Raw genomic sequence first — 27752 nt, 5'->3', positions numbered from 1 at the left:
TATTACTCGATTGCAAACGCGCAAACACCTCTAGGACCCCGGGTTCCTTTCTGTTTCTTTATGAATGAACCGGGTCTAGTGTGCGCATGCGCAACTCCTTTTTCTCCCGCTCCACGTGAGGCCCGCCCTTCCCTCCTGCTAACGGCTCCGCCCCTATCCTTTCTAATGGACCAATGGCGAGCGGCCTGGGGGGCGGAGCCCTGAGCGGCGCGGCAGTGTAGTTCCCCGGTCGCCCGGCTCCCTCGCCTTAGTCTTGCTGTGTTGTGATCACGTGGCCAGCTCCGGGCGCGGCGCTTGTTTTGGTTTCCCTCTAGCTTGCCCCTGGCAGCTTCAGAGTGAGCGACTTTCCCGTGCCGGTTGCCACACCTGACTGCACTGCGACTTTCTCTTCTTGGGGCTCTCTCAGCTCCAAGTTCTGCAAGCCCCTCGGGGCCGGCTCCTGCCATGCCGTTAGTTCGCTACAGGAAGGTGGTCATCCTCGGATACCGTTCTGTAGGTGAGTCTCCGTCTAGGGCAGAGCACCAATGCACCGCGGCTTTGTGGCCAGAGGAGGCGCACTGCCGCGGGAAGGCGACCCAGGGAGAAATGGTGGCATCCTTAGAACCAGCTTGTAGAGCGAGGACTGAAAGGTTGGAGTGGGAAAGGCTGGGGTGGTGGTAGTGTTCAAGGCGGCAGGAAGCTGGAGCATGGAAGAGTTAACATGGGCTTACGGCTTGAACATCACAGTGGTCCTCAGTGTACGTTACTCTGGGGGGTGGAGGTGGGGGCAGGATTTGATGGCGGGGGCGCGGTCTGGGTGGGGCAAGTCTCAGGTGTCGGATGCAAGGCTGACTGAATCCTGGGGAATCCGGATCTTCCCAGGAGTTGGGTGGGGAAAGACAGCAGGAAAGGCTTCCTGCGTCGCTCCTGTATGCATCCGGTGGCCAAGGTGCAGAGACCTGGGGCGAAAAGAGGGTGAAGGAGTCTAAGGGAAAGCATTGCATGGGGCATTCACAGGCTAGGATGCTAATTCGGGGTTTCCTTTAGTCCAGGGCCACAGCCCAAAAGGACAGAGGAAATGAATGTGGATGGGTGATTTGGCTACAATTACCTCTGCTTCCCACAGGGAAGACATCTTTAGCACATCAATTTGTGGAGGGCGAGTTCCTGGAAGACTATGATCCTACTGTGGAGAATAGTGAGTAAATTTCTCCCCTTGGGGTGAGGTAGGGAGGGCTTGGGTGCCCCCCCTCCCCCATACCAAGGCCACACTTTGGGATTTTCCGGGTGCCAAAGGGATGATTTAATTAGATATTAAATCTAATCTCTTCTCTATCAATCCTGTTCTGTGAGTGGAGCTAGAGTGTGCATTTTCCAAGATACTGAGTCCAGGATAGTGCATGTGTAGACAATAAGAAGCCTAACATTGTATCTTAAGTTTCCTGGAGAGCTCCTTGAACCTGGCCCATCTGTGTTAATATATAGGGGCACAGATTGCTCACCCTACAAGGCACCTCACAGTCAAGTTTTCTTTTCTTTTCAGCTTACAGCAAGATAGTGACTGTTGGCAAAGATGAGTTTCACCTACACCTGGTGGACACAGCAGGGCAGGTACCAGTTTGGGGTAGGGTGTCTAAATGTGGCAGTTCAGTCCTGGGAGATGAAGTCTGGTAGCCTCTGAGGCTCATCTGTAAAGTAGTATTAAAAGAAAAGCATTTTAGCAGTATTTCAGTGTGCAGTGCTGTTTGGAGCTACTCTATAAGTACTTGTTGGATAGAAGTGACTGGAGTAGGGAGTGCCACAGGGAGGGTCCCCAGGATGCAGCCCAGCAAACTTGGCCATCTGAGTCTTGTGAATCAAGGTATTGATGTTTTTATTTCTTGTCAGGATGAGTACAGCATTCTGCCCTATTCATTCATCATTGGGGTCCATGGTTATGTGCTTGTGTATTCTGTCACCTCTCTGCATAGGTAAGTGACCAAGGTTGAGAGTGGGGGACTTGGGAGGACCTGAGGGCTGTCCCAGAATAAAATTGTAAGATTCTTTTCTTGTGTTTAAAGCTTCCAAGTCATTGAGAGTCTGTACCAAAAGCTACATGAAGGCCACGGGAAAACCCGGTACGTGCCACAGGGGATAAAGACATAGTGTGGACACCAGGGAAGAGGGAGGGCAGAGGGGCGTATTGATCCAAATTAAGGAGGAAGCCGGGACATAGATCCTATCTGGTTTGATGGGGAGTTGTCCAGCTATGAAGTGAAGGAGGTTGGGGTCCATGGGGAACAGAGGGGATTCTGTTGTAACTGCTGTTTCCTCCCAGGCTGCCGGTGGTGCTGGTGGGAAACAAGGCCGATCTCTCTCCAGACAGGTATGGAAATCTCTGTAGCTTAAGGCAAAGGAAAGTGTGTAGGAATCAGTCAGGCTCTTGTCCTGGCTCTGCCACTGATTTGAACCAGTCGTTTTACCTCTTTGTTTCTAACTTGAAGGTTAAGACAAAATGATCCTTCTATCTCAAAAGCTATAATTTCATATTTCAAGCCTTAGTCCTAGGCTCCTTTGTTTTCTTGTATTTTCTTCTTTCCCAAACCTTCTCCCAAACCTTGGAATGAGATGAGTCAGAGGAAGTCTAGTTTCTGTAAAGATTTTTCAGAGAACATGGGGCCTATTGCTATTCTTCATTTTCATGTCCTGAATTTGCTTTTAGGGAGGTCCAGGCTGTTGAGGGGAAGAAGCTGGCAGCATCCTGGGGTGCAACATTTATGGAGTCATCTGCTCGAAATAATCAGGTACTGGGCCTGAAGAGTAGGAAGGTGGTGGGGGTAGCAGTGTTTTTCTTTTTATGCCACTGCTTGGTGGTGGGGATGGTGGGGGAGTGGGGCATTCACCTGAGAGTTGGGTGGTATTGGCAGTGAACTCAACCAATTTTTTTTTTTGCCCTGAATCCTTATCCCTTGCAGCTGACTCAAGGCATCTTCACCAAAGTCATCCAGGAGATTGCCCGGGTAGAGAATTCATATGGACAAGAGCGCCGCTGCCATCTCATGTGAGCCCAGAGATGAGCTCTTGAGCAAGGGGCAGCTGCCTTGATTCTGCCCCTGGTACTTTCCAAGCTCCAGTGGGGGCGTGTGGGGGCGCCCTCAGGACTTCACGGGTTTGTTTGGTTGCCAGCTGTGTCCCTGGCCCTCTAGGCACACAGTGAGGTACCCTCATGTTTGCACACTTACCCAGGCTCCAGTGGCCTGGTTGTCCATGTTTACAAAGAGGCAAGGATGTCTCATGGGCACTGTCCTCTAGCTCTGTTTTTGCTAAATATATGAACTGTGATAACCTATGGGGTTGGTATATGAGTCCTGGGCATTGTTTATTCAGGACCCAGTCTCCTCTGTAGGTTTTGGGTGTTGGCTGGGTGAGGGGAGCTGGGGACTCCTGAAGCAAAGCTGGCTCCCAGGAGTGACAATGTACATATGCAAATAAACTGAGAAATCTTTTTGTAATTGACTTCTCTGTGTCTGGGGAGCACTCAGGGCCAGTATCTTCTTTTCTAAGGAGTGATGACTGTGGCCTTTGGTAGAGAATCAAGGTTTTTACTCCTCCAACCTTGTTCCTATTCCTTACCCCTAATTCATTCAGGACCATCACCCTAAGACTTACTACTTATTTTTCCCAACTTTCTTTTCTACCCTGTTCTCCCATACAGGTAACCAACTGACTGCCACTCCCATCCAAATTTGTAGGCTCTCACAACCCCCTTAACTACAGAAACACCGCCCTCTAGTGGCCAGCTGCCACATGCTGCCCTAGCTTCCCTCCTGGGGCCTTGGGATTTGTTGGAACTCAGAGAGGATACGTTTGGGTTGGAAGAAAGACCCTTGTTCCTAATGATGTAACAACTGTGAAGTAGTGTGAAGGCAGGGACTAAAGTGTTGCAAAGATTTTAATTTTTTAAGAGAGTTGAATAAAGGAAGGAATAATGCCCCGATCAACCCTCACTCCCTGCCCCTTATCTCTTCAAGTGCCTTTCATTAAAATAGATGTTCTTTGCTTTTTTCATACCTTTCACACTTTTGAAGTTGTGTTACCTTTTCCAGGTGTCAAAGGCTATTGCTTCTGTTCTTGTTGACCCACCACCTCAGTAGGAGGATGGGTTCAGCTAGGAAAGTTTGGTCCTAACTGCTTTTACCCCCACCCCCTCCCCAGCAGCCCTAGGTCCTAAGTGGCCTAATACCTCCTGCAACGACTTATAAGGGTGACCTGAATGGTATCCTTCACAGGAAAGGCATAGAGTTCTGCCAACTGGGAGAGCCTGAGGTACTCTGTCAATGCACTTAATTGGGAAAAATGGACAAAATCCGGGTGTGATTTTTAGCTATGACCTTGTTATGGCCTGGCTCCCGGCTAGTTGGGCTTATAACTGGGGGTGATGGTCTGTCATGCTTGTTTTTAAAAGTCCTGCTGGCAGCTTCTGCATCTCTGATATTGAATCTAAAAAGAAATAAGGGCTGCAGAAAAAAGCATATTCCAAAGAGCAATCTCTTAGGGGCTCAGGAATCTCTTTAGGGTTCTCATCACTCTCTCTCCTTACACTAATATTAGGTCTTTTTGCACATCAGACCTGGAATTCTCATTACAGGTATCTATACTATTGTTATGTCCATGAGGTTTGAAATGGAATAACAAATATCAGGTTTTTGAGAGGCATATCAAACAATCTCAAAGCCTGATAGTAGTAAAGAATAGTGGTTAATGGCTGGGTTAAAAAGAGTTCCTCTTCCACTTAACTGTGTGATGCTAGGAAGACACTTAAACTCTCTGAGCCTCTGAACCTCTCTTAGTGTCTCATTTACTATGTGTAGTTAAACCTTCCTCATAGGATTGAGGTAAGAATAAAACTAAGGTGATATATGAAATGCTTAGCATAGGTCCTCATACATAATAAACCCTTAAAAGATGGCTATTGTGTATTATTTGAGGTTTTTCTGGTGAGGATCTGCCTCCTGGCCTCTGGGTGCAGAAAGTAGGGAGAGGCCTTCCATTTACAGGTGAGGAGTTACTGCTGGACTTTTTTTGCTGAATTAGACCTGAATGGTCAGTGCAGAGCATATGTCAGTGTTTGGCTAGCCAAGACATACCTAGTCCTGATCCCTCCTATGACTCTGGCCAGTAGGCATTTAGGTCTTCTGCACTGTCCAATATAAAAGCTACAAGTCATATATTGCTATTTAGTTTTAAAATTTTTAAAAATTAAAAGTTCCTCAGTTGCACCACTTACTTTTCAAAGTACCCAATAGCTACATGTGACTAAGCCACATGAATGTATAGGGCGTTTCTATCATTGCAGAAAGTTCTATTGGACAGCACTGTAAACCCCTTCCCACAAAACCAGCCCTGCACCTGGTTTGTGTCTTTCTCCACATATTAAAATAAAAATTTAAAAAATATTTATATACACATACACACATCCTAGGACAAACATGGCCATTGGCTTGCATTACGGCAAGGCTCAACTTCTCACTAGATGTGGTTTGTTGAACAATTTTATGTATTTTAGTGTCAATCTCTTCATCTGTAATATGGACATAATTCCACATTAATTCATAACGAGGGTGAGGAATAACTAAGAATATTTTAAGTATCCAGCGCATTTGTTAATTTGTCTCCTCCTGTCTATCCCGTGGGTAGAGTTAATGCAGAGAAATCATTCCAACCCTTTCTCATCCAGACTAATTGGTGGCGGGGGTAGGGGGAGGGGGAAGGGGGGCGGGGGGGTGTCCCTGCAAGCTGTTTTGGGATCTTGCGTAGAATAACAGTACTCTAGCCAAGTAGCAAGGCTACAAGTTACATGCCCTCTGTTTACTGAAAAGGCGGGGGGGGGGGGCGGGGGGGTGCTGGGGAGCACAGGCCCTGAAGATTCGGAAAGAAGGGCTGGGGCTGGGAGCACCAGGGAAAGGAGGGGAAACTCTGCATTTCTGTTTTGACAGGGGAGGTGATTGTGGAGGCACTAACAGTCCTCTTTCCTCTCGAGGGGGGTTGAGAGCCAGCAGGAACGACTAGGGACTCGTTCCGCTTTCCTTTAGGCCCCCGAACGTGGCAGGAACCCACCCTTTGCAGCGCCAGGCGCCGTGCCTCACTTTCTCCATTTGCGGACTCCAGTTCCCAGGATGCAGAGCAGCGGCCAATCTCCAGGCTCTTCTTCCATCCCCCTCCCGGGAAAGATTGCTCTTGGCCAAGACAAGGGGCAGCTAAGAGTTTCAGGGACCGATAACTCCAGCGAAACGGAATTAGAAAGTGTCCAGAGTCCTAGTTTTACTAGCCTGGTGGTAAAGGAGGCAGTTCCAGGTCTGGGGCGAAGAGGAGGGGGGCTTCATTCCCACGTGTCTGCACAGCGGCCGGCCCGGCGCAGTCGGGGTTAACCTATGGCGGAGGGATCCCGCTGCGTGTGCGTAGAACTGCAGAGTCACAGCCTTTCCTCCGAGAGGACCGAATCCCTCCGCCGCTCCGCTCCAACACAAAATAGGGCCGCGTCTTCTCTTTTCTCCCCTTCTGGAGTGGGGTTCCCCGGGCAAAAGGGCCACCCGGATCTCGCGCCGGAGGCTTCCTGAATCTTCACGACCGCTGCCGAGATCTCGGGCCAGGAAATAGCCCCTTCGCAGGAACCACCCTACCGGCCGAACAGGAGGCGGAGGGGGGGGGAGGCGGAGCGGCGCCGCGCTGCACTACTTTCCTCTCCGGTTGCAAATGGCTGCCTCGTTCCCCACTTTCCGCTCAGTTTCCTGACCCCCCGGCGCCGGGAGCCGGGGTTGGGCCATGCACCTCTAGGCCCCCCGCGATCACAGCCAGCCGGGGGTCGAGGGGGTGCCGCCGATCTGAGCCGGCCAGGCCGGGGGCGGGGCAGCTCCCGAGGCCAGAGGGGAAGGGAGGCGAGCGCAGGGCCTGGAGCGGCCGGAGGGGAGCGGGCAGAGGGCTCGCACCGCCCGCCCCTTCCTCTTCCTCGCCCACCTACCCTCCTCCCTTCCCCAGGGGGGAGCAGAAGGTGGGGGGCTCGAAGCCGCCGAGGGAGAGTGCTCGGGGTCGAGGAGCCCAGCACTGGGTGTGTGTCAGGTTCAGCCCCGCGGCCCCGCCGGCTCCGTGTCGCCGTAGCTCGCGCGGCCCCGGGGCGCCGGCCCGAGGGGGAGAGGGGTTCGGCGCTCCTGCGAGGGTCTCACGTTCCATCCGGGCCCGGCGCGGCGGCGCGGCATTCCTTCCGGGCTGCTGGGGAGGCGCCTCGACGTTCCATCTGGAGAGCCTCGACGTTCCGCCCGAGCCCGGCGCGGGCGACCGGGGCGCTGGCCCGGCCCTAGGACTGAGAGGCCGCCCGGCGACGCGGATGCGGAGCCTGCTCGCCCAAGATCAAAGCCACCGGTGCTCTCTTTGTGTCCGCTCGGGATTCGCCGCCTTGGGGCTGTCCATGGAAACCTAAACTGCTGGAACCCGAGGCAGAGAACCCTTCTTCGGCTTCTTGCTTTTTTTGAGGGGGGGGAGGGTGGCCACTCCGACCTGGATTTACCGTTCTTGGCCCCCTTAAGCCCCCCCGTGCGGGGGGCGGCTGTGATCGCTCTGGCGGTTGGAGGTCGGGGAGCGGCCCGGGCTCTGGCCATGTTCTCGGATGAGGATTTCTGGATCGCCCTGTGAAGAGGTGAGTGAAGTCCGCCCGGCCAGGGCCCAGAAAGGGTTGGACTGGGGGCATAGCCAGATGGACTATCTTGGCCCGAGCTGGCCTGTAGGTTGGAGAAGGGGGTGCCAGAGCTGAGGAGGGTTCCTTTGGCAGGGTCTGTCAAGGGAACCTGAGCCAGTCGCCAGAGGAGAACCGAGGCCTGGTGTCCTGGGGTGTGCCTCTTTAAAGACTGGGGGGTTCAGGGAACCACGGGAGTTTGGGAACCTGGCCAGAAAGTCTCTCTGCCTGTTTATTTTTGTGTTGGGGGGAGCTCTACTAAACTAGGACCCAAGCCCTGATGCCAGCACCAATCCCAGTCAGCTGCTTCTCCTTCAGGGTTCCTTGTGGGCCTTGGGAATAGAACAACTTGGGAACGGGGGTAGGGTGCCACTGCCAGGTCAGACTTAGTGCCAGGTTGGACTTTAAGGTTGTTCTTGCTCATCCGGGCACTGAGAGCAGTCTCTGGGAGACTCAAGGAATCCTGATTCCTGCACTAGGCCTTATTTCACTGTGCATGGGGCAGAGTGGAAACTGACTATTGTGATGAAGGAGGTGGCTGGGGCAAGAAGGAGGCGGGGCTGGGGGCAGCTCTGGCCTTGCTGGTCAACTTTAAACTACCCCTGCCTGGCAAAGTGACCCCAACGAGGCCTAGTGCTGTCTTAGCCTGCTTTGCTTTCCCTCCTCTTGGGATGGACATAATCTCTAGGGGATTATAGAGGAGGCCGTTGAGATTTGCTCCCTGTGAATGTGGGCTGCAAAAAATGGCTTTTGTCTCCTGCTTTCTCCGGGCCTGGTCGCCCGTAAGTCTCTGGCCAGTCCTGCAGGGCCCCTCCCAGACCTCGCCAACCTTTTTCAGTCAGGGAATGTTAACTAGTCCTGTGATCCTGTCCCAACCCTGCAGAATAGGGTGGCCGGTACCTCTTTGGAGGAGAAATGACCTGATAGGAGCATGTCTCTGAAGCCAGTGTTTTCAGCCCTGGCAGGAGGTGTTGGGGAGAAGGGGTGTGTGTGTGTGATTGCATGAAGGGTGCAGCGTGAGCCTCTGGACCCTGGGCTGGGACAGCCCCTCTCACAGCTGTCATGCTGCCCAGCCAGGATTTGGCTGCTGTATTTTGCTCCCTCACTTTGTCTCCTCCAACATACAGAGGCTCAACCACTTTGAGCCTGGTCTTGGAAAAGACAGAATAGGGGTTTGCCCTTGAAAGGTTTTGGGTGGTAATCCTGAGGTGAGAGGTGGCACAGGGGTGCTGAAATGAGGCTAGCTGTCACCCATGCTGTCTGCCCCTGCCTCCTGTGGAGGGCCTCTCCGGCTGTCTGTCCCTAAAGAACTTCCTTAAGAGACACCACTCCTTTTTGGCTGTAGCTGACCCTAGAGTGACCCAGGGATATAGTTCAGAGGGTCTCCAGAGCCCCTGTTGCCATTTGGGTTCTTCCCTGGAGGGCCAGCCCAAAATGGGGGTGGGGAGAGGTGTGGTTTGATTCTCAGGCTGGGAACCAGGAAGTCCTGAAGTCCTACAGAAGAGCTGTTCACTCAAGGGCCTGCTTCAGCCTTTCACCTCTCCAAGCCTCCATTTCCCCTTTGGCTGGCATAATGGAGCTAAAGCTTTTGGTCTGGGATGGAGGCAGAGGGGAGAGTGGGTTGAGATGAATCTCTGCCTTCTTTCTTGCTGTCCTGGGCCTCTTTAGCCTGGAATCAAATGGACCCACCATGGTTTCACTCGCTAGATCTGTGTTTCTCTAGGATCCCTAGTTCCCTTGAGGAATCCTGGCCAGGCCTTAGCCCAGTTTAGACCCAGGGAAAAACCCTTGGAGTATATGTGTGTTTCTGGTTTTGAATGCTGAGACAGGGGAACCTGTGGTTTTTATTTGTTTGGATCTGTTCAGGGGCCTGACAACTCGGACTCAGCATTGGTGGGGGAGGTGCTGGACTGTCCAAAGGGAAATGGGACTCCTTAGAAGAGCCTCTGGATTCTCTGGTCCAGCTTGGAGGACACTCAACCCTTGGCTTATCTCTCATCTTCCATGATCCCATAAATGAGGCTGCAGCTTTGGAGGATGTTGGTACTGTTTCCCAAAGCTAGATGCAGGTGGTTTCTGCACCTCCCCAGGCAGTGCCAGCGTTACCAGTTTGAGAGGGCTGCGCTTGTGGGAGGGCGGAGGAATTCGTCCCTCTGGCCTTGTGTGAGGCAGTCCTCCCACCCACTGCGCTGTCACTGTTGCTTTTGATTTCTTGCTGTTTGTGACTCCTTTAGCCTCAACTTTGAGAGTACAACAGTTGGAAGCTCTTGGGGATATTTAGTGGTAAGGTACCACGAAAATTGCACATGTTTAGGAAACTTTGAAGCCTTCTGGGTGTGGTCAGGCCTTGAGTGGCTGAATAGGAAGAGGAGCCTAGCTGGTGCCCTGACCTCCAACCCCTACTTCACATAGGTGGCTTCTGGGGGGCCCTTGAAGTGCCAGAGCATCTTTTCTCTGGGCTGGCTAGATGGCCACCCTGCTTTCCTTTTAGGTGTGATTATGTGAGTGACAGTTTTGGGAAAGAGATGATCTGGGAGTAAAGGTAGCAGGTATCAAGTGATACTTCACTTTCCCAGTCTAGTAGAATCTAATAGTGTAAAGGGAAAGGAGTACAAATTGCCCTTCCTGTGGCATGTCCCATGAGGCCCATTGCCAGTCTTTGGAAATGGAATATTAACTCAGGGAAAGAGCACTGATACTGTGGTTCTTAGGTGATTGATTTATGGATCCTGGGCACCTTTGAGGATTCCCCCAGCCTCATCTGCCCCATGCACTCAACCCCAAGTGGCTGACTGGGGTATTTGGTGTGGGGAGAGAGGCTTGTCTTTACAAAGGTTGGTGTGGTCCTTCTGGTTAAATAAGAGGAGTGGAAAAGGGGAGACAGAAAATTCTCAAACTTTCATTTAGAGTTCTGTAACCTGCTCCACCTGCTATGGGAAAATTATACTTTATATAGTTTCTCTGCTTAAGCCCCTACCCTTCCCACTAAGAGCGGTTGGCACCTGTCCCTTTCTTCCCTTCTTCTATAGGACCCCTTTCCTCTTCCTCAGCTCTGTAATTCTTTACTTCTCTCTTTTTTGTACTGTGTTTATTAGTTTCCTCTGAGATTTAGGAAAATATGCCCAAAGGTGTGTATCTTGACCTTCTTAGGTATAACTTTAGTGTGTTTCATTTGGCTCTGGGATAGGCAGGCATATCTTAGAAGAGGGGACCGTTACCCCCCACCCCCATAGTGTGTGTGGAAACCCTGCCTGATGGAAGAGGAAGGAAGCTGCTTTGCTGTGTCCTGCCCCCGTTTAGAACAGCTCCAAGTGGCTGTGTGCTTCCTGAGACTACAACTCCCAGCATGCCTAGCGTCAGGCCTGGCTACACATGCTCAGTAACTCTTAAGGCCCCTTCTGTTAACTTCTAGGGACATCTAAGGAGGAAGGGCAGTTGGCGTTGCTAAGGGCAACGACCTGAGGCCTTCAGGCTGGGTGAGAACTTGAGCTCAGTCATGGCAGGGGCCAGGGGGTGGGCCTGAGCTAGATTTAGATGGGCAGTTGGTGGGAAATTGGGAGTTTCTTCTGTTATGATTGGAATATTCTGGTTGAAACCAGTGGAGGTGGGGGAGATCCATCCAAAGCTGGGATTTCGTTCCAGTAACATGTTCTACATCTTGCAAGACCCCAAATTTGGTCTCCAGTAGAGGGATTTCAGCTGAACTCAGACTTCTTGGTTTATGACTACTCCTGGGTTAGCGCTGAAAGACCTCTAGGATGGTAGCTGACTTGAGAACTGAGGGAAAAGTCCAAGGGATAGGGCCTGCCAGAAGCCAAGAACTCAGATGTGAGGCAAAGAGGGGTACTAGATGTAGCTTGTGGGTGCTTCTGGTTGTCCTGGGAACTCTTAGGCAGGAGATGGGAAGTGGACCCCCCCGGGAATTCAGAGTGGAAGAAGAGGATATGTGTTTATTGGAGGGGAAGTAGACGGTGGGACAAGGATTGGGGAGAAGGATTTTCCTTGTCATTAGTACAGGAGTTTGTAGGTGTGATTTTGCTCTGATTTCTATAGGTTCTAGATAACATTAGCTGCCTTCTCCTCAGGATTTGGAGGAAAGTGTTTAGTGGGAAGATTTCCTAGACAAATAGATATCTCTTGGCTCTGACAGGTCTCCCCGAGAGGGCTCTGCCCAGTCGGAGAGAGGGATGGACAGCCCGAAGCCGCCTGGTGAGGATAAAGATTCGGAACCAGCAGGTGGGTAGGACAAACAGTGGGTTTCTGTTCTTCCCAGGAAATCTTAGATTTCTGGTCCTAGCACAGGGACAGAAGCTAAGTCTGTCTGATAGACAGGTAATAATTGAAGGACTTTGTTCTTTGGGACAGAAGTTGAAATGTCATCACTGTTATCCACCAAGGGTTTTGGGTAATCTCATGGGTCTGATGAGTGGACTGGTATTAAACAGAGGATAATGGCTGATACATGTTTTTTCTCTGTTCATTCAGCTGATGGACCTGCAGCCTCCGAGGAGTCAGGTGCCACTGAGCCAGACCTTCCCAAACCACATGTTGGGGAGGTCTCTGTGCCCAGTTCTGGGGGTCCCCGGCTTCAGGAGCCTCCCCAGGACTGCAGGTAACTAGTTTGGGGAAATGAGAATATAAGGATGTATGAAGACTTGATTTGAGCATCTGGGGCTTTCAAAGTGGAAGATTTAGGAAATGAGTGTTCAGGAAGCATAGGTGTGCCAAGTCGTGGGGTTGTTGAGGGTGCAGGACTGGCGTGGTGCTGATGCTTGTGTGTTCACAGCGGGGGTCCGGTGCGGCGTTGTGCTCTCTGTAACTGCGGAGAGCCCAGTCTACATGGGCAGCGGGAGCTACGGCGCTTTGAGTTGCCATTTGACTGGCCCCGGTGTCCCGTGGTGTCCCCTGGGGGGAACCCAGGGCCCAGTGAGGGAGCACTGCCCAGTGAGGACCTATCACAGATTGGTTTCCCTGAGGGCCTGACACCTGCCCACCTGGGAGAACCTGGAGGTAAGGGAAGGGAAGTGGGGTAGCTGACTTGGGGAGGAAATGGGGTAAGGGCTAGGTGGTCCTGAACCAGGGGTCACGTTCTTGTTAACTGTTTTCCCTCTTTCCACCTATAAAGGGTCCTGCTGGGCTCACCACTGGTGCGCTGCATGGTCGGCAGGCGTATGGGGGCAGGAGGGCCCAGAACTATGTGGTGTGGACAAGGCCATCTTCTCAGGGATCTCACAGGTGGGGCGGGGGCCAGGGAATGGCACAGGCAAAGGGCAGGGTGGGCAGAGGGCATGCTGGGTTAGAACTGGTGCCTGGCCTGTGGCTCTGGAGAGAGCTGGCCAGTCCTGAGGCTTTGTTTCCACCCTGGCAGCGCTGCTCCCACTGCACCAGACTTGGTGCCTCCATCCCTTGCCGCTCGCCTGGATGTTCACGTCTTTACCACTTCCCCTGTGCAACTGCCAGCGGTTCCTTCTTATCCATGAAAACACTGCAGCTGCTATGCCCAGAGCACAGTGAGGGGGCCACACATCTGGGTGAGGAGTCCCGCCCCTTGGACAGGGGACACGTGAGGGTCCACGGCTCCTGGGGTTTTTATGCTCTGCAGAGTGCTCTGAAATCTGTAATTACGTGCTGTCAGTCTGCCCCATGAAAATAGGCTTGGACTCTGAGTGCAGTGGCTCTGCCTGTCTCATTTACCGTGGTCTCTGCAGTACCTGGGTTTTCCAGGTGGCACTAGTGGTAAAGAACCTGCCTGTTAGTGCAGGAGAAGTTAGAGACGTGGGTTTGATCCCTATTTGGAAAGATCCCCTGGAGAAGGGCATGGCAACCCACTCCAGTATCCTTGCCTGCAGAATCCCATGGACAGAGGAGCTTTGTGGGCTACAGTTCATGGGGTCTCAAAGAGTCAGGCACGACTGAAATGACTGAGCATACATGCGCGATGTAGTGCAGTGCCTAGAGCAGTGCCTGGTGTATGTTAGGCAGACACTTACAAACTTGGTTCATTCTGTGTCTGTGGAATGCCAGTTATGTAGACAGCACTGTGCTGAGTCCTGTAAGGAATCCATAGCTGACCTGTGTCATCCTTCCCTTCCTACTGCAGAGGAGGCTCGCTGTGCAGTATGTGAGGGGCCAGGGGAATTGTGTGACTTGTTCTTCTGTACCAGCTGTGGGCATCACTATCACGGGGCCTGTCTGGACACTGCTCTGACTGCCCGCAAGCGTGCTGGCTGGCAGTGCCCTGAATGCAAAGTGTGCCAAGCTTGCAGGTAAAAGTGGGAGGGCAGAAGGGAACCTTAGGTGAAGCACAGGTCAGGGTTGAAAAGGAGGGCAGGGAGAACCCTGTTATGTGCCCCCGCAGGAAACCTGGGAATGACTCTAAGATGTTGGTCTGTGAGACGTGTGACAAAGGATACCATACCTTCTGCCTGAAACCACCAATGGAAGAACTGCCTGCTCACTCTTGGAAGTGCAAGGTGAGTGTGCCCCAGTGCTCCTTACTCTCCCTAATTCCACTTCCTGCAGCGCCCCAGGTTTCCCCTTTGGGACATGCCCTGTGCTCTTCTCCCGTCTCTGCGTCTCTGTTGTCTGACCAGTGGCCGTTTTGCTTGTTCCCTTCCGCTAGGCATGCCGGGTGTGCCGGGCCTGTGGGGCAGGCTCAGCTGAGCTGAATCCCAACTCTGAGTGGTTTGAGAACTATTCGCTCTGTCACCGCTGTCACAAAGCCCCGGGAGGACAGCCTGTCAGTTCTCTTGCTGAGCAGCACCCCCTGGTCTGTAGCAGGTAAGTGGTGTGGATTGGCAGAGGTGGGGAGGGGGCCTGGGAGGTACTGAGATGGGCAGGGGCTGTGTTCAAGCAAACAGCCTTTGAGAGGAGGGCCATCGGGTGAGCAGTACATTCTAGAGCATCCATGCCTCACCTCTGTGTGCTCTAGAGGGGTCGGTAGGTGATGTGAGTCTGCTTCCTGTGCCCTCTGCAGATTCTCACCCCTAGAGCCTGGCGCTACCCCCACTGATGAGCCCAATAGTCTGTATGTTGCGTGCCAAGGGCAGCCAAAGGGTGGACACGTGACCTCTATGCAACCCAAGGAACCGGGGCCCCTGCAATGTGAAGCCAAACCACTAGGTGAGTAGGGTTTGAGGGTTCCTGAAAGTAATCCCCTTCTATCCTGCAGCAAGGGCCAATCTCTGCTTTGCCCCGACCCTATACTTGCTGTGGGGGTGCAGCTGAGCTAGGTAGGAGCAGAGTGTGTTATGTCTGCAGGGAGAGAAGGGGCCCAACTTGAGCCCCAGTTGGAGGCCCCCCTAAATGAGGAGATGCCACTGCTGCCCCCACCTGAGGAGTCGCCCCTGTCCCCACCACCTGAGGACTCACCCACGTCCCCGCCGCCTGAGGCATCGCGCCTGTCCCCACCGCCTGAGGACTCACCCCTCTCTCCACCGCCTGAGGAGTCTCCTCTGTCTCCCCCACCTGAGTCACCACCCTTCTCTTCCCCAGAGGACTCCCCCCCACATCCCCCACTCGATACACCCTTACCCCCACCACCTGAAGCGTCACCCCTGTCCCCACCACTGGAGGAGTCTCCTCTGTCCCCTCCCCCTGAAGAATTGCCTACTTCCCACCACCGGAAGCATCTCGCCTGTCTCCACCACCGGAAGAGTCACCCATGTCTCCGCCACCTGAAGAGTCACCTATGTCTCCGCCACCTGAGGCCTCTTGTCTGTTCCCACCATTTGAGGAGTCGCCCCTGTCCCCTCCACCCGAGGAGTCTCCTCTCTCCCCGCCACCTGAGGCGTCACGCCTATCCCCACCGCCTGAGGACTCACCCATGTCCCCACCACCTGAAGACTTGCCTATGTCTCCCCCGCCTGAGGTGTCACGCCTGTCCCCCCCGCCTGAGGAGTCTCCCCTGTCACCGCCACCTGAGGAGTCTCCCACATCCCCTCCACCTGAGGCTTCACGCCTGTCCCCTCCACCTGAGGACTCCCCTACATCTCCGCCACCTGAAGACCCGCCTGCTTCCCCACCTCCGGAAGACTTGCTCGTGTCCCTGCCGCTGGAGGAGTCACCGCTGTTGCCACTGCCTGAGGAACTACGACTTTGCCCCCGGCCTGAGGAGCCACACCTGTCCCCTCAACCTGAGAAACCACGCCTGTCTCCTGCACCCCAGGAGCCGCGTCTGTCCCCCGCATCCCAGGAGCCGCGTCTGTCCCCTGCACCCCAGGAGCCGCGTCTGTCCCCCGCACCTGAGGAGCCACGTCTGTCCCCCGCACCCCAGCAGCCGTGCCTGTCCCCTGCACCCGAGGAGCCGCGTCTGTCCCCCGCACCCCAGCAGCCGCACCTGTCCCCGGTGCCCCAGCAGCCGCACCTGTCCCCTGCGCCTGAGGAGCCACGCCTGTCCCCTGCGTCCAAGGAGCTGCGCCTGTCCCCTGCATCCCAGGAGCCCTGCCTGTCCCCCGCGCCTCAGGAGCTGCACCTGTCCCCCGTGCCTGAGGAGCCACATCTGTCCCCTTGCATCCGAGGAACCACGCCTGTCTCCCCAGCCTGAGGAACCATGCCTGTCCCCCCGGCCTGAGGAACCGCGCCTGTCCCCCCGGCCTGAGGAACCGCGCCTGTCCCCTCGGCCTGAGGAACCGCGCCTGTCCCCTCGGCCTGAGGAACCGCGCCTGACCCCCCGGCCTGAGGAACCACACCTGTCCCCTCGACCTGAAGAGCCCATTGAGGAGCCAAGCCTGTGTCTTGCATCTGAGGAATTGCCCTTACTCCTCCCACCCAGGGAGCCACCCTTATCCCCTGTGCTTGGAGAGCCGGCCCTGTCTGAGCCTGGGGAACCACCTCTGTCCCCTCTGCCTGAGGAGCTGCCATTGTCCCCATCTGGGGAGCCATCTTTGTCACCTCAGCTGATGCCACCAGGTAAGGGGCTCTTAGTACCCTGTTACTCTGGGATGGTCTTTAACTCTTTATGGCACATCTAATCTAAGAGCTTCTCTTTTCCTCCAGATCCTCTTCCTCCTCCACTTTCACCCATCATCACAACTGTGGCCCCACCAGCCCTGTCTCCGTTGGGAGAGTTAGAGTACCCCTTTGATGCTAAAGGGGACAGTGACCCTGAGTCGCCACTGGCTGCCCCCATCCTGGAGACACCTATCAGCCCTCCACCAGAAGCTAACTGCACTGACCCTGAGCCTGTACCCCCTATGATCCTTCCCCCATCCCCAGGCTCCCCCATGGGACCGGCCTCTCCCATCCTGATGGAGCCCCTCCCCCCTCGTTGTTCCCCTCTCCTCCAGCATTCCCTGCCTCCCTCAAACTCACCTCCTTCCCAGTGCTCTCCTGCCCTGCCGCTGTTGGTTCCTTCCCCGCTGAGTCCCATGGACAAGGCAGTGGAGGTCTCAGAAGAGGCTGAGCCACAGAAGATGGAGACTGAGAAAGCCCCAGAACCTGAGTGCCCAGCCTTGGAACCCAGCCCTACTAGTCCTCTTCCATCTCCTCTGGGGAACCTTTCCTGCCCTGCACCCAGCCCTGCCCCAGCCCTGGATGACTTCTCTGGCCTGGGGGAAGATACAGCCCCTCTGGATGGGACTGACACTCCTGGTTCACAGCCAGAGGCTGGACAGACCCCTGGCAGTTTGGCTAGTGAACTTAAGGGTTCTCCTGTGCTCCTGGACTCTGAGGAGCTGGCCCCTGTGACCCCTATGGAGGTCTATGGCCCAGAATGCAAGCAGGCAGGGCAGGGCTCACCCTGTGAAGAGCAAGAGGAGCCACGTGCACCAGTGGCCCCAACCCCACCTATTCTCATCAAATCCGACATCGTTAATGAGATCTCCAATCTGAGCCAGGGCGATGCCAGTGCCAGTTTTCCTGGCTCAGAGCCCCTGCTAGGCTCTCCAGATCCCGAGGGGGGTGGCTCCCTGTCCATGGAGTTGGGGGTATCTACAGACGTTAGTCCAGCCCGAGATGAGGGCTCCCTGCGGCTCTGTACCGACTCGCTTCCAGAGACTGATGACTCGCTATTGTGTGATGCTGGGACAGCTATTGGAGGAGGCAAAGCCGAGGGGGACAAGGGGAGGCGGCGCAGCTCCCCAGCTCGTTCCCGCATCAAACAGGTGAGGGGCTATCCAGCCGCTGGGTGTGTTTGATGTCCCGTCACTGTCAGAGGTACGGTTCTGTTACTCACTGATACCTTCCCACCTGACTTATTGAATCCTAGGTTCTCAGAGGGAGAAGGCAATGGCAACCCACTCCAATACTCTTGCCTGGAAAAATCCCATGGACGGAGGAGCCTGGTGGGCTGCAGTCCATGGTGTCGCTAAGAGTCGGACATGACTGAGCAACTTCACTTTCACTTTTCACTTTCTTCCATTGGAGAAGGAAATGGCAACCCACTCCAGTGTTCTTGCCTGGAGAATCCCAGGGACGGAGGAGCCTGCTGGGCTGCCGTCTATGGGGTCGCACAGAGTCGGACACGGCTGAAGCGACTTAGCAGCAGCAGCAGCAGCAGGTTCTCAGAGATTCTTGAGTTCATCTTGTTATTTTATTAAAGAGAACACCAATAACAGAGGGGAAAATAACTTGCCCAGGTTCTTGGTTACTCAGTCAATAGAATCGGTACTAGAAACTCAGATCTCTCAAGCTACTCTTTTTTTCTTACTGTATAGTACTATGTTGGCCACTCTTTCTTGGAAGATCAGGAGTGGTTTGGACCAGAGCTTCTACCTGTTGCTACCCTAGAGTTTGGGCTTCCTCTCTGGCCCTGACTGGGAAGCTTGGTCTTTGTTACCTGCCATGCTCTGTCCCTTTGTCTCTTCTCATGCCGCTAAGCCTATGGACCCCACCTGTTAGCCCTCTACTTCTCCTGTAATCACCCATTTCCCTCACTCAGGGTCGCAGCAGTAGTTTCCCAGGGAGACGCCGGCCACGTGGAGGAGCACATGGAGGACGTGGGAGAGGACGGGCCCGGCTAAAATCAACTACTTCTTCCATTGAGACTCTGGTAGTAAGGAGAGGCCTCCCATCCCCCAAACATGCTTCAGCTGGCCCCTTCAAGATTAAACACCCTTTAAATCCTGCCAGTCCCCTGCACGCTCTGCCTGCCTGCTAGCCTAGGGCTTGTCCAGCTATGTCTGTGCTCCTTCTGTCCTCTTGGTCCCCAGGCTTCTCTGAAATGTGATGTTGGGCTGAGGCCCAGTTTGGGAGCTGGGGTGTTCTTCTGCTTCTTAGTCCTGGCTCCTGGCCTTCATCTTAGCCGGGGGTTTATGCCGCCTTCCCCCAACACCAAAGAGGAAAGCAGCTTAGTCGGGGCAGATTTAGCTGCCTCACTTTGCACAACTCTCTGCCTATAAGGTTGCTGATATCGATAGCTCTCCCAGCAAGGAGGAAGAAGACGATGATGATGATACCATGCAAAATACTGTGGTTCTCTTCTCCAACACAGACAAATTTGTGCTAATGCAGGTACTGTACTTGACTCAAGTAGTCCCATCTTCAGCAGTAAGACCTGGCAGACTGAATGCCAGGATGGCATTTGGATATATGTGTTTTGATGGGAGGGTAAATGAGGAAAACCAAAGACCTACTTCTTGGAATACTAGAAAATGAGCTTGACACTGAACTGGGAGCAGGGAATGTAGCAGTGAAAAAGGCAGAAACGATTTCTGCTCTATTGAAGCTCCTAGTCTAGGAACATGAGTAATCTTGAAGCTACAGAATTTGTCGTGTATGTTACTGTGATCCTGATCAGTCTTCACCCACCTTGTCTTTCACTTCTCATTACCTCTATCCACGGTAGGCTGTATCATTTCAGATTACCTGATCAGACGAGCAGGCAGGCTAGGAAGGAGCAGGGTCCTGTGATGGCTCGCTGTGTCCTAATGCAGGGATAGGCTTTTGGTTCTCTGACTCTCTCCTGTCAGATTAGTGTCATAGTCAGTCACGGGGACTGAGTGGTGCTGAGGATGTGAGGCGGGACACTTGGGTTTCTGTGTGTTTCCCCAGGACATGTGTGTGGTGTGTGGCAGCTTTGGCCGGGGGGCAGAGGGCCACCTCCTTGCCTGTTCCCAGTGCTCTCAGTGCTATCACCCTTACTGTGTCAACAGCAAGGTGAGTTCAGAGCTCCAGAGATCTGGTCTGGGGAATGGGATCAGTTATTATTTATCCTAGGTCTCTTTCCTGGCCACTCTACTTAAAGTGGTCACTGGTCATGGAACTTGTTCCTCAGTTTCCAGTGGCTGTCAAATTCATCTTGGGAAAAATGTTTTGGAAAACATAGTGGTCTTATAAGTTTCTTTGTGATAGGTCATGACTTCCTAGTATAATTGAGTACATTGTATAAATTGTGAGAACTTTTCTAGTAGAAAACGTGGTCTGGATATAAAATATAAAATCAGCACCAAACACATGTTCACAAAGAGAAAGCAGTTTTTGACTCAAGCATGATCAGTCATTTTGGGGTTTTCATTAACATTTAGAACTTGTCCACTGCTAACATTCACTGACTTGGAGCAGTATGTTCAAGAAAAGCTGGGGGAAATACAACCTGGGTAGTGAAAGATCTTAACCAGGCAGTGGCTGGGTGAGGCTGTTCTTTGATCAGCGGAGATCCCTGGAAGCCTAAGTTTAAGAGCCATTATTTTAGGGGTGAGGGTGCTCCGTGTATCTTCCCTGTGCTCAAATGAAGGTCTGGCCTGGGTATGGGGGTCCTCCAGCCCCACCTGTATAAGTCCCAGCACCCCTGGAGAGGTCTGCCCTGCCCTCTGCATCACCCCCTGAGGAATTGCCATCTCCTGCACCAGATCACCAAGGTGATGCTGCTGAAGGGCTGGCGTTGTGTGGAGTGCATCGTGTGCGAGGTGTGTGGCCAGGCCTCAGACCCCTCCCGCCTCCTGCTCTGTGATGACTGTGACATTAGCTACCACACGTACTGCCTGGACCCCCCACTGCTCACCGTGCCCAAGGGTGGCTGGAAGTGCAAGTGGTAAGGAGACTAGCAACGTCAGATGGGCCTGACATGTTTAAGAGTGGGTATGATGTTGAATACATGGCTGAGGCTGGGTTTAGAAGGCCAGGCTGGTTTGGGTACTCTGGGTAGGTCAAGTATTGAGGGTCTGTCTTTCTGCCCGCACCAGGTGTGTGTCTTGTATGCAGTGTGGGGCCGCCTCCCCTGGCTTCCACTGTGAATGGCAGAATAGTTACACACACTGCGGGCCCTGTGCCAGCCTGGTGACCTGCCCTATCTGTCACGCCCCCTACGTGGAGGAGGACCTGCTGATCCAGTGTCGCCACTGTGAACGGTGAGGGTGCCCGTCTCCCCCAGATAGGCCCCCCCGCCGCTGTTTTCAGCCTTTCGTTGTTTCTGTTCACCTCCTCCTGTCTCCTTTCAACCAGGTGGATGCATGCCGGCTGTGAGAGCCTCTTCACAGAGGATGATGTGGAGCAGGCAGCTGATGAGGGCTTCGACTGTGTCTCCTGCCAGCCTTACGTGGTCAAGCCTGCTGGTGAGTCCCGGGTGCTAGGGAGAGGGGAGGAGGGGTCAGCGCAGGGATGTTTTGCTCTGGGCCAGGGCCTCCAGCTGTTTGTCCTCTCCACAGCGCCTGTCGCGCCTCCAGAGTTGGTACCTATGAAGGTGAAAGAGCCTGGTGAGTCACAGTAATTCTGAATGCCAGTGCCAGAGAAGACCCTTAGACACTTAGTCCAGCTCCAGTCCCCCAATTTTATCTTATTTTTCACAGAAAAAAAGCTAAGACCCAGGGATGTTGAGTGACCTGCCCAAGGTTACCCCGTAGGTCAGTGGTGAAGTTGTGGTGACACTCAAGGCCTTTAGGTTCCAGGCAGAATTCCATTCACCAGCCAACATGGCCTTTGTACAGCCAGACTCTCATTTTCAGAGAACACAGAACTCTTTCTGAACCCTGCTCTTTTTCCTTAGTGAAGGAGCTCTCCCACCTCCATCCATCATGATGTGGGCACTGCTCCTGGCATCTGGGGCACGATGAGCTGGCATTCGGCAAGGAGGGGTGGTCCATATAGCCAGAGAATATATTTGGTGACCTGAGGGTTCATTAGGAGCAGAGTCTAGCTTCAGCAGCCGCTGTCTCTCAGACCCCCTCGGGTCACTGAGAGAGCACTCAGGTCTCAGCTGGTGCCTATCAGTGGTCTCTCTATAGCCCTCAGATCCCCAGTCTGGACTTCAGTCTGTTGTCTCTCATTGCTCTTGTCCCAGCTAGGGACTTAGGCCGAAACTCAGAGTCCCAGTTTCCCTGGGGCTCCATGGAGTCACGTGCTTTCCCCCTTTGTGCAGAGCCCCAGTACTTTCGCTTTGAGGGCGTGTGGCTGACAGAAACGGGCATGGCGGTGCTGCGTAACCTGACCATGTCGCCTCTGCACAAGCGGCGTCAGAGGCGTGGACGGCCTGGCCTCCCAGGCGAGGCGGGGCTGGAGGGGGCCGAGCCTTCAGAGGTCCTGGGCCCTGATGACAAGAAGGATGGTGACCTGGACACAGACGAGCTGCTCAAGGCTGAAGGTCAGCCTAGGGGATCTCGGGGAGCACCAGAGTTCTGGGATCACGCCTGTGAGAATTGAGTGTTGGGTCAGGGCAGCATTGCCACTCCCAGTCACCCTTGGGCCACTGTGGGTCTTGTCCGATGGCTCTGTGACAGGGAACTCAACTGTTCTTTTTTGTTTTGCCTGTGTTGTCTTTGTTGCTGCACGTGAACTTTCTCTAGTAGCTGTGAGTGGGGGCTACTCTATAGTTGCAGTAGACAGGCTTCTCATTGTGGTGGCTTCTCTTGTTGCAGAGCATGGGCCCTAGGGTGTGCGGGTTTTAGTAGTTGTGGCTCACAGGCTTAGTTGCCCCTTGGTGTGTGGGATCTTCCTGGACCAGGGATCAAACCCATGTCCCCTGCATTGGCAGGCAGATTCTTAACCACTGGACCATCTGGGGAGTCCCCAGTTCTCTGTTCTTAACTGACAGGATGACAGGGTTCAAAGGGTCCAAGCCTCTGACCTGTCTCCATCTCTTCTGTCTCCATACACAGGTAGTGTGGAGCACATGGAGTGCGAAATTAAACTGGAGGGTCCTGTCAGCCCTGATGGAGAGCCTGGCAAAGAGGAGACCGAGGAAAGCAAAAAACGCAAACGCAAACCCTATCGGCCTGGTGAGGCCCTGGGATGTGGGTGGGGTGGTGAGGGGCAGCTTACCAGGTCCCCAGCGGCTTCTTAGCCTCAGCTCTGCCTCCTTACAGGCATCGGTGGTTTCATGGTGCGACAGCGGAAATCCCACACACGTGTGAAAAAAGGGCCTGCTGCACAGGCGGAGGTGTTGAGTGGGGATGGGCAGCCCGACGAGGGTGAGACGGGTGAGGGCTCCAGTGGGGCCTGGGAGAAGGTGGGGCTCGCAGGACCCGTGGGACACTGCCAGGGAGGCTGGGGGCAGGGGTGCTCTCAAAGGGCCAAGGAGGTAGTGGGCCCAATTGGTGTCGGGGGAGAATAGGCAAAAAGTGTTCCCAGGCCAACCTGGGAGCAGCGTGTTCACAGTCCCCAGAGAGGCTGACCCTCCTGTTGCGTCCTCAGTGTTGCCTGCCGACCTGCCTGCCGAGGGCTCTGTGGACCAGGGCTTAGCCGATGGGGATGAAAAGAAGAAACAGCAGCGGCGAGGGCGCAAGAAGAACAAACTGGAGGACATGTTCCCTGCTTACCTGCAGGTGGGTCTTAGTCTCTGAGGGCCACTGGCCAGGCTCCTGGCCTGCAGGGCCTGAGAAAGCCTATTTATTTCTGCTTCCTCCCACAGGAAGCCTTCTTTGGGAAGGAGCTGCTGGACCTGAGCCGGAAGGCCCTGTTTGCAGTTGGCGTGGGCCGGCCAAGCTTTGGATTGGGAACCCCCAAAGCCAAGGGCGATGGAGGCTCAGAGAGGAAGGAGCTCCCGACCTCACAGAAAGGTCAGTCATGTGGGGTAAGGTAGTCTGAAGGGGTCCAACTTCACTTTGTACTTGGAAGCTGGTAAGAGATTTTGGTGGGAAATGGGCTGGTCTCTAGGAGTTGAGGATTGGCCAAGGGCCTTGGCCTTGGTGCTGGGGTCCTGTTCTGGGCATCTTTGATTGAAGTGGGGCTGTTGCTCATAGGAGATGATGGTCCGGATGTTGCAGATGAAGAATCCCGTGGCCCCGAGGGCAAGGCTGATACACCAGGTGAGGGCTGCTGGGAGGACTGGGTGCCATCTTGGTTTTGCTTCTGTCAACCTGTTCTGCCCCTGAGCACCATCAAGGTTGGAGGCTGAAAAGTGTTTCAGGCCTTCTGTGGTCCTTGCCAGAGTGGCCATTGTGGTGCCTCCACACCGACCTTAGCTGATGGGCTTTTCTTGGCAATTGCAGGACCTGAGGATGGTGGCATAAAGGCATCCCCGGTGCCCAGTGACCCTGAGAAGCCAGGCACCCCAGGTGAAGGGATGCTTAGCTCTGACTTAGACAGGATTCCCACAGAAGGTGAGGCTGGGACCCACACTCTTCATGTATAAGGGTCCTTTCCTCTGCCTGAGGGACTCGTTTATATAGCTCCTCTGGTGGGGAGTCATGGGCACCTTCCCTGGTATCCCCTGAGCCCCCTAGTCTTCCTCAGCAGCATGTTTCCTTGATCCCTCACAGAACTGCCTAAGATGGAATCCAAGGACCTACAGCAGCTTTTCAAGGACGTTCTGGGTTCCGAACGAGAGCAGCATCTGGGTTGCGGAACCCCTGGCCTGGACGGCAGCCGGACACCGCTGCAGAGGCCCTTTCTTCAAGGTGAGCCGATGGGGGTGGTTTGAAGACTGGGTGGGCAGGTACCATCAAGCCTGCCTCCAGACTGGGCCGCTTGCTCCCTCTCTCTGATCCTATGCCTCTTGTAGGTGGACTCCCTTTGGGCAATCTCCCCTCCAACAGCCCAATGGACTCTTACCCAGGCCTCTGCCAGTCCCCATTCCTGGATTCTAGGTTGGTATTTGTGCTTAACCTCTGTGGGCAGTCCCTTCCCTCCAGTGGGGCCACACTGGGGGAGGGAATGTTGGACTCGCGGGTGCTGCTGTGGCAACCCCTCCCTCCCTCTGCTGCCTTGCTAGTGACTGTCTTCTGTTGGGGCAGGGCAGTAGCCTGGGGACTCTGGGCAGTTTGTCTGGGGTGGGCTTGGCATCCCTGCCCTCTGTGACTCTCTGCCCCTGCGCCCCAGGGAGCGCGGGGGCTTCTTTAGCCCGGAACCCGGTGAGCCAGACAGCCCCTGGACAGGCTCGGGGGGCACCACGCCCTCCACCCCCACCACCCCCACCACGGAGGGTGAGGGCGACGGGCTCTCCTATAATCAGCGGAGTCTTCAGCGCTGGGAGAAGGACGAGGAGTTGGGCCAGCTCTCCACCATCTCACCTGTGCTGTACGCCAATATTAACTTCCCCAGTCTCAAGCAGGATTACCCAGGTACCTGTGGGACAGAGCAAGGGAGACAGCCTGCGACATGACCAGCGCAGGGGTCACCTGCCAGTTCTTCTCTCACACGTCGTCTCTGTCCTCCAGATTGGTCAAGCCGCTGCAAACAAATCATGAAGCTGTGGAGAAAAGTTCCAGCTGCTGATAAAGCCCCCTACCTGGTGAGACAGAAGGAGCCTGGAGTGGCGTGGGAAATGAGTCATAGGCAGCGTGTCTTCGGGAAAGTCACCTTCATTCCTTCTACTTCCCACTTTCATGGCAGCTGGGCCAGTAGGGGTTGGCTTCTGTGTGGGAATGTGAGGGCATGGTGAGGGAGTGGGACTGGGCTTGAGACTGAGTCCCAGCCTCAGGCTGTGTCCTCTGTTCCTCAGCAAAAGGCCAAAGATAACCGGGCAGCTCACCGCATCAACAAGGTGCAGAAGGTGAGTGGGCTCAGGGTGCGCAGGGGCATCCAAGTCTGGTTGTGGGGCAGCCTCCCTGAGGGTGGGGGTCAGAGGGCCTGCCTACAGCAGCCTAACTGTTCTGTGCCTGGTCTCCTCCTGTAGCAGGCTGAGAGCCAGATCAACAAGCAGACCAAGGTGGGCGACATGGCCCGCAAGACTGACCGACCGGCCCTACATCTCCGCATTCCCCCCCAGCCAGGGGCCCTGGGCAGTCCGCCTCCTGCTGCTGCCCCCACCATTTTCATTGGCAGCCCCACTCCCCCCGCCGGCTTGTCTACCTCTGCGGACGGGTTCCTGAAGCCGCCAGCGGGCACGGTGCCCGGCCCCGACTCACCTGGTGAGCTCTTCCTCAAGCTCCCGCCCCAGGTGCCCGCCCAAGTGCCTTCACAGGACCCCTTTGGACTGGCCTCTGCCTATGCTCTGGAGCCCCGCTTCCCCACAGCACCACCCACCTACCCTCCCTATCCTAGTCCGACTGGGGCCCCTGCACCGTCCCCGACGCTGGGCGCCTCATCTCGTCCTGGGACTGGCCAGCCAGGGGAGTTCCACACTACCCCACCTGGCACCCCCCGACACCAGCCCTCCACGCCTGACCCCTTCCTCAAACCCCGCTGCCCCTCCCTGGACAACCTGGCTGTGCCTGAGAGCCCAGGAGGAGGGGGAAGCAAGGCTGCTGAGCCTCTGCTGTCGCCCCTGCCTTTCGGGGAGTCTCGGAAGGCCCTGGAGGTGAAGAAGGAAGAGCTTGGGGGATCCTCTCCGAGCTATGGGCCCCCAAACCTGGGCTTTGTTGACTCTCCCTCCTCAGGCCCCCACCTGGGTGGCCTGGAGTTAAAGGCACCTGATGTCTTCAAAGCCCCCCTGACCCCTCGGGCATCTCAGGTAGAGCCCCAGAGCCCGGGCTTGGGCCTAAGGCCCCAGGAGCCACCCCCTGCCCAGGCTTTGGCCCCTTCTCCTCCCAGCCACTCAGACATCTTTCGCCCTGGTCCCTACCCTGACCCCTACGCCCAGCCCCCGCTGACGCCTCGGCCCCAACCCCCACCACCTGAGAGCTGCTGTGCCCTGCCTCCCCGCTCACTGCCCTCTGACCCTTTCTCCCGAGTGCCCGCCAGTCCCCAGTCCCAGTCCAGCTCCCAGTCCCCATTGACACCCCGTCCTCTGTCTGCTGAGGCTTTCTGCCCATCCCCTGTTACCCCTCGCTTCCAATCCCCTGACCCTTATTCCCGTCCACCCTCGCGCCCTCAGTCCCGGGATCCATTTGCCCCATTGCATAAGCCCCCCCGCCCCCAGCCCTCTGAAGTTGCCTTCAAGGCTGGGCCTCTAGCCCACACTCCGCTGGGGGCTGGGGGTTTCCCAGCAGCCCTGCCCTCAGGGCCAGCAGGTGAGCTCCATGCCAAGGTCCCAAGTGTGCAACCCCCGAATTTTGCCCGGTCCCCTGGGACCAGTGCATTTGTGGGCGCCCCTTCTCCCATGCGTTTCACTTTCCCTCAGGCGGTTGGGGAGCCTCCCCTAAAGCCGCCTGTCCCTCAGCCTGGTCTCCCTCCACCCCATGGGATCAACAGCCATTTTGGGCCTGGCCCTACCATGGGCAAGCCTCAAAGCACAAACTACGCAGTAGCCGCAGGGAACTTCCGCCCATCGGGCAGCCCCCTGGGGCCCAGCAGCGGGCCCGCAGGAGAGGGCTACGGGCCGTCCCCACTGCGCCCCCCGTCAGTCCTGCCCCAACCCGCACCCGATGGGCCCCTCCCCTGCCTGCCCCATGGGGCCACACAGCGGGCGGGCATCACCTCTCCCGTTGAGAAGCGAGAAGATCCAGGGGCTGGCACGGGCAGCTCTTTGGCGGCACCTGAGCTTTCAGGTACCCAGGACCCAGGCATGTCTGGCCTCAGTCAGACAGAACTAGAGAAGCAGCGACAGGTGGGTCGACATCTCTGTTTGTGGGCCAGCCCTTTGGGCTTTGGTGCTCGTCCAATGGACTTACCATCTTGTCTGTACCCTGCACAGCGCCAGCGACTACGGGAGCTATTAATTCGGCAGCAGATGCAGCGCAACACCCTTCGGCAGGAGAAGGAGACTGCGGCAGCTGCCGGAGCGGTGGGACCCCCAGGCAACTGGGGTGCTGAGCCTAGTAGCCCCGCATTTGAGCAGCTGGGTCGAGGCCAGACCCCCTTTGCTGGGACCCAGGTA

At 55.3% G+C, this 27752-nt stretch overlaps 2 protein-coding genes across 3 annotated transcripts in view; both read left to right on the top strand.

The window, feature by feature from the left end:
* Nucleotides 1-270: 270 nt before the first annotated feature.
* Nucleotides 271-3586, top strand: RHEBL1 (RHEB like 1). Of its 2 annotated transcripts, XM_005896386.3 has the most exons (8): nucleotides 271-496; nucleotides 1106-1177; nucleotides 1523-1590; nucleotides 1867-1949; nucleotides 2040-2096; nucleotides 2297-2344; nucleotides 2681-2762; nucleotides 2934-3586. In XM_005896386.3, exons 1-8 carry the CDS (start codon nucleotides 445-447, stop codon nucleotides 3021-3023), a joined length of 552 nt encoding a protein of 183 aa, XP_005896448.1. In that variant the 5' UTR covers nucleotides 271-444; the 3' UTR covers nucleotides 3024-3586. The 2 variants fall into 2 exon arrangements, with proteins under 2 accessions (XP_005896448.1, XP_070226807.1); XM_070370706.1 differs by lacking the exon at nucleotides 2934-3586 and having other exon boundaries at nucleotides 2681-2912.
* Nucleotides 3587-6433: 2847 nt separating this feature from the next.
* Nucleotides 6434-27752, top strand: part of KMT2D (lysine methyltransferase 2D) — a 40026-nt gene continuing 18707 nt past the window's right edge. The window contains 33 exon segments of the mRNA XM_070370708.1: nucleotides 6434-7648; nucleotides 11835-11920; nucleotides 12170-12296; nucleotides 12471-12694; nucleotides 12810-12919; nucleotides 13053-13215; nucleotides 13785-13950; nucleotides 14043-14157; nucleotides 14307-14464; nucleotides 14661-14806; nucleotides 14945-16594; nucleotides 16682-17787; nucleotides 18564-18677; nucleotides 19025-19135; nucleotides 19676-19780; nucleotides 20473-20654; nucleotides 20806-20970; nucleotides 21065-21174; nucleotides 21268-21315; nucleotides 21978-22199; nucleotides 22714-22833; nucleotides 22921-23034; nucleotides 23249-23379; nucleotides 23466-23613; nucleotides 23797-23862; nucleotides 24046-24156; nucleotides 24316-24453; nucleotides 24558-24642; nucleotides 24875-25116; nucleotides 25213-25286; nucleotides 25497-25547; nucleotides 25671-27482; nucleotides 27570-27749. Of these exon segments, the coding sequence (XP_070226809.1) occupies nucleotides 11872-11920; nucleotides 12170-12296; nucleotides 12471-12694; nucleotides 12810-12919; nucleotides 13053-13215; nucleotides 13785-13950; nucleotides 14043-14157; nucleotides 14307-14464; nucleotides 14661-14806; nucleotides 14945-16594; nucleotides 16682-17787; nucleotides 18564-18677; nucleotides 19025-19135; nucleotides 19676-19780; nucleotides 20473-20654; nucleotides 20806-20970; nucleotides 21065-21174; nucleotides 21268-21315; nucleotides 21978-22199; nucleotides 22714-22833; nucleotides 22921-23034; nucleotides 23249-23379; nucleotides 23466-23613; nucleotides 23797-23862; nucleotides 24046-24156; nucleotides 24316-24453; nucleotides 24558-24642; nucleotides 24875-25116; nucleotides 25213-25286; nucleotides 25497-25547; nucleotides 25671-27482; nucleotides 27570-27749 (8343 nt within the window). The 5' untranslated portion in view covers nucleotides 6434-7648; nucleotides 11835-11871.

This window comes from Bos mutus, chromosome 5 (genome assembly GCF_027580195.1).
Source record: "Bos mutus isolate GX-2022 chromosome 5, NWIPB_WYAK_1.1, whole genome shotgun sequence".
Lineage (NCBI taxonomy): Eukaryota > Metazoa > Chordata > Mammalia > Artiodactyla > Bovidae > Bos > Bos mutus.
The sequence above is the reverse complement of the archived record's forward strand: the minus strand, read 5'-3'. Positions and strand labels throughout refer to the sequence as shown.

Excerpts from the sequence above, each read along its gene's own strand:
- RHEBL1 (XM_070370706.1), top strand. The coding sequence starts at position 445 with ATGCCGTTAGTTCGCTACAGGAAGGTGGTCATCCTCGGATACCGTTCT. Across the intron at positions 1,591-1,866 it reads TGGTGGACACAGCAGGGCAG|GATGAGTACAGCATTCTGCC; the intron begins GTACCAGTTTGG and ends ATTTCTTGTCAG. Across the intron at positions 2,097-2,296 it reads GAAGGCCACGGGAAAACCCG|GCTGCCGGTGGTGCTGGTGG; the intron begins GTACGTGCCACA and ends GTTTCCTCCCAG.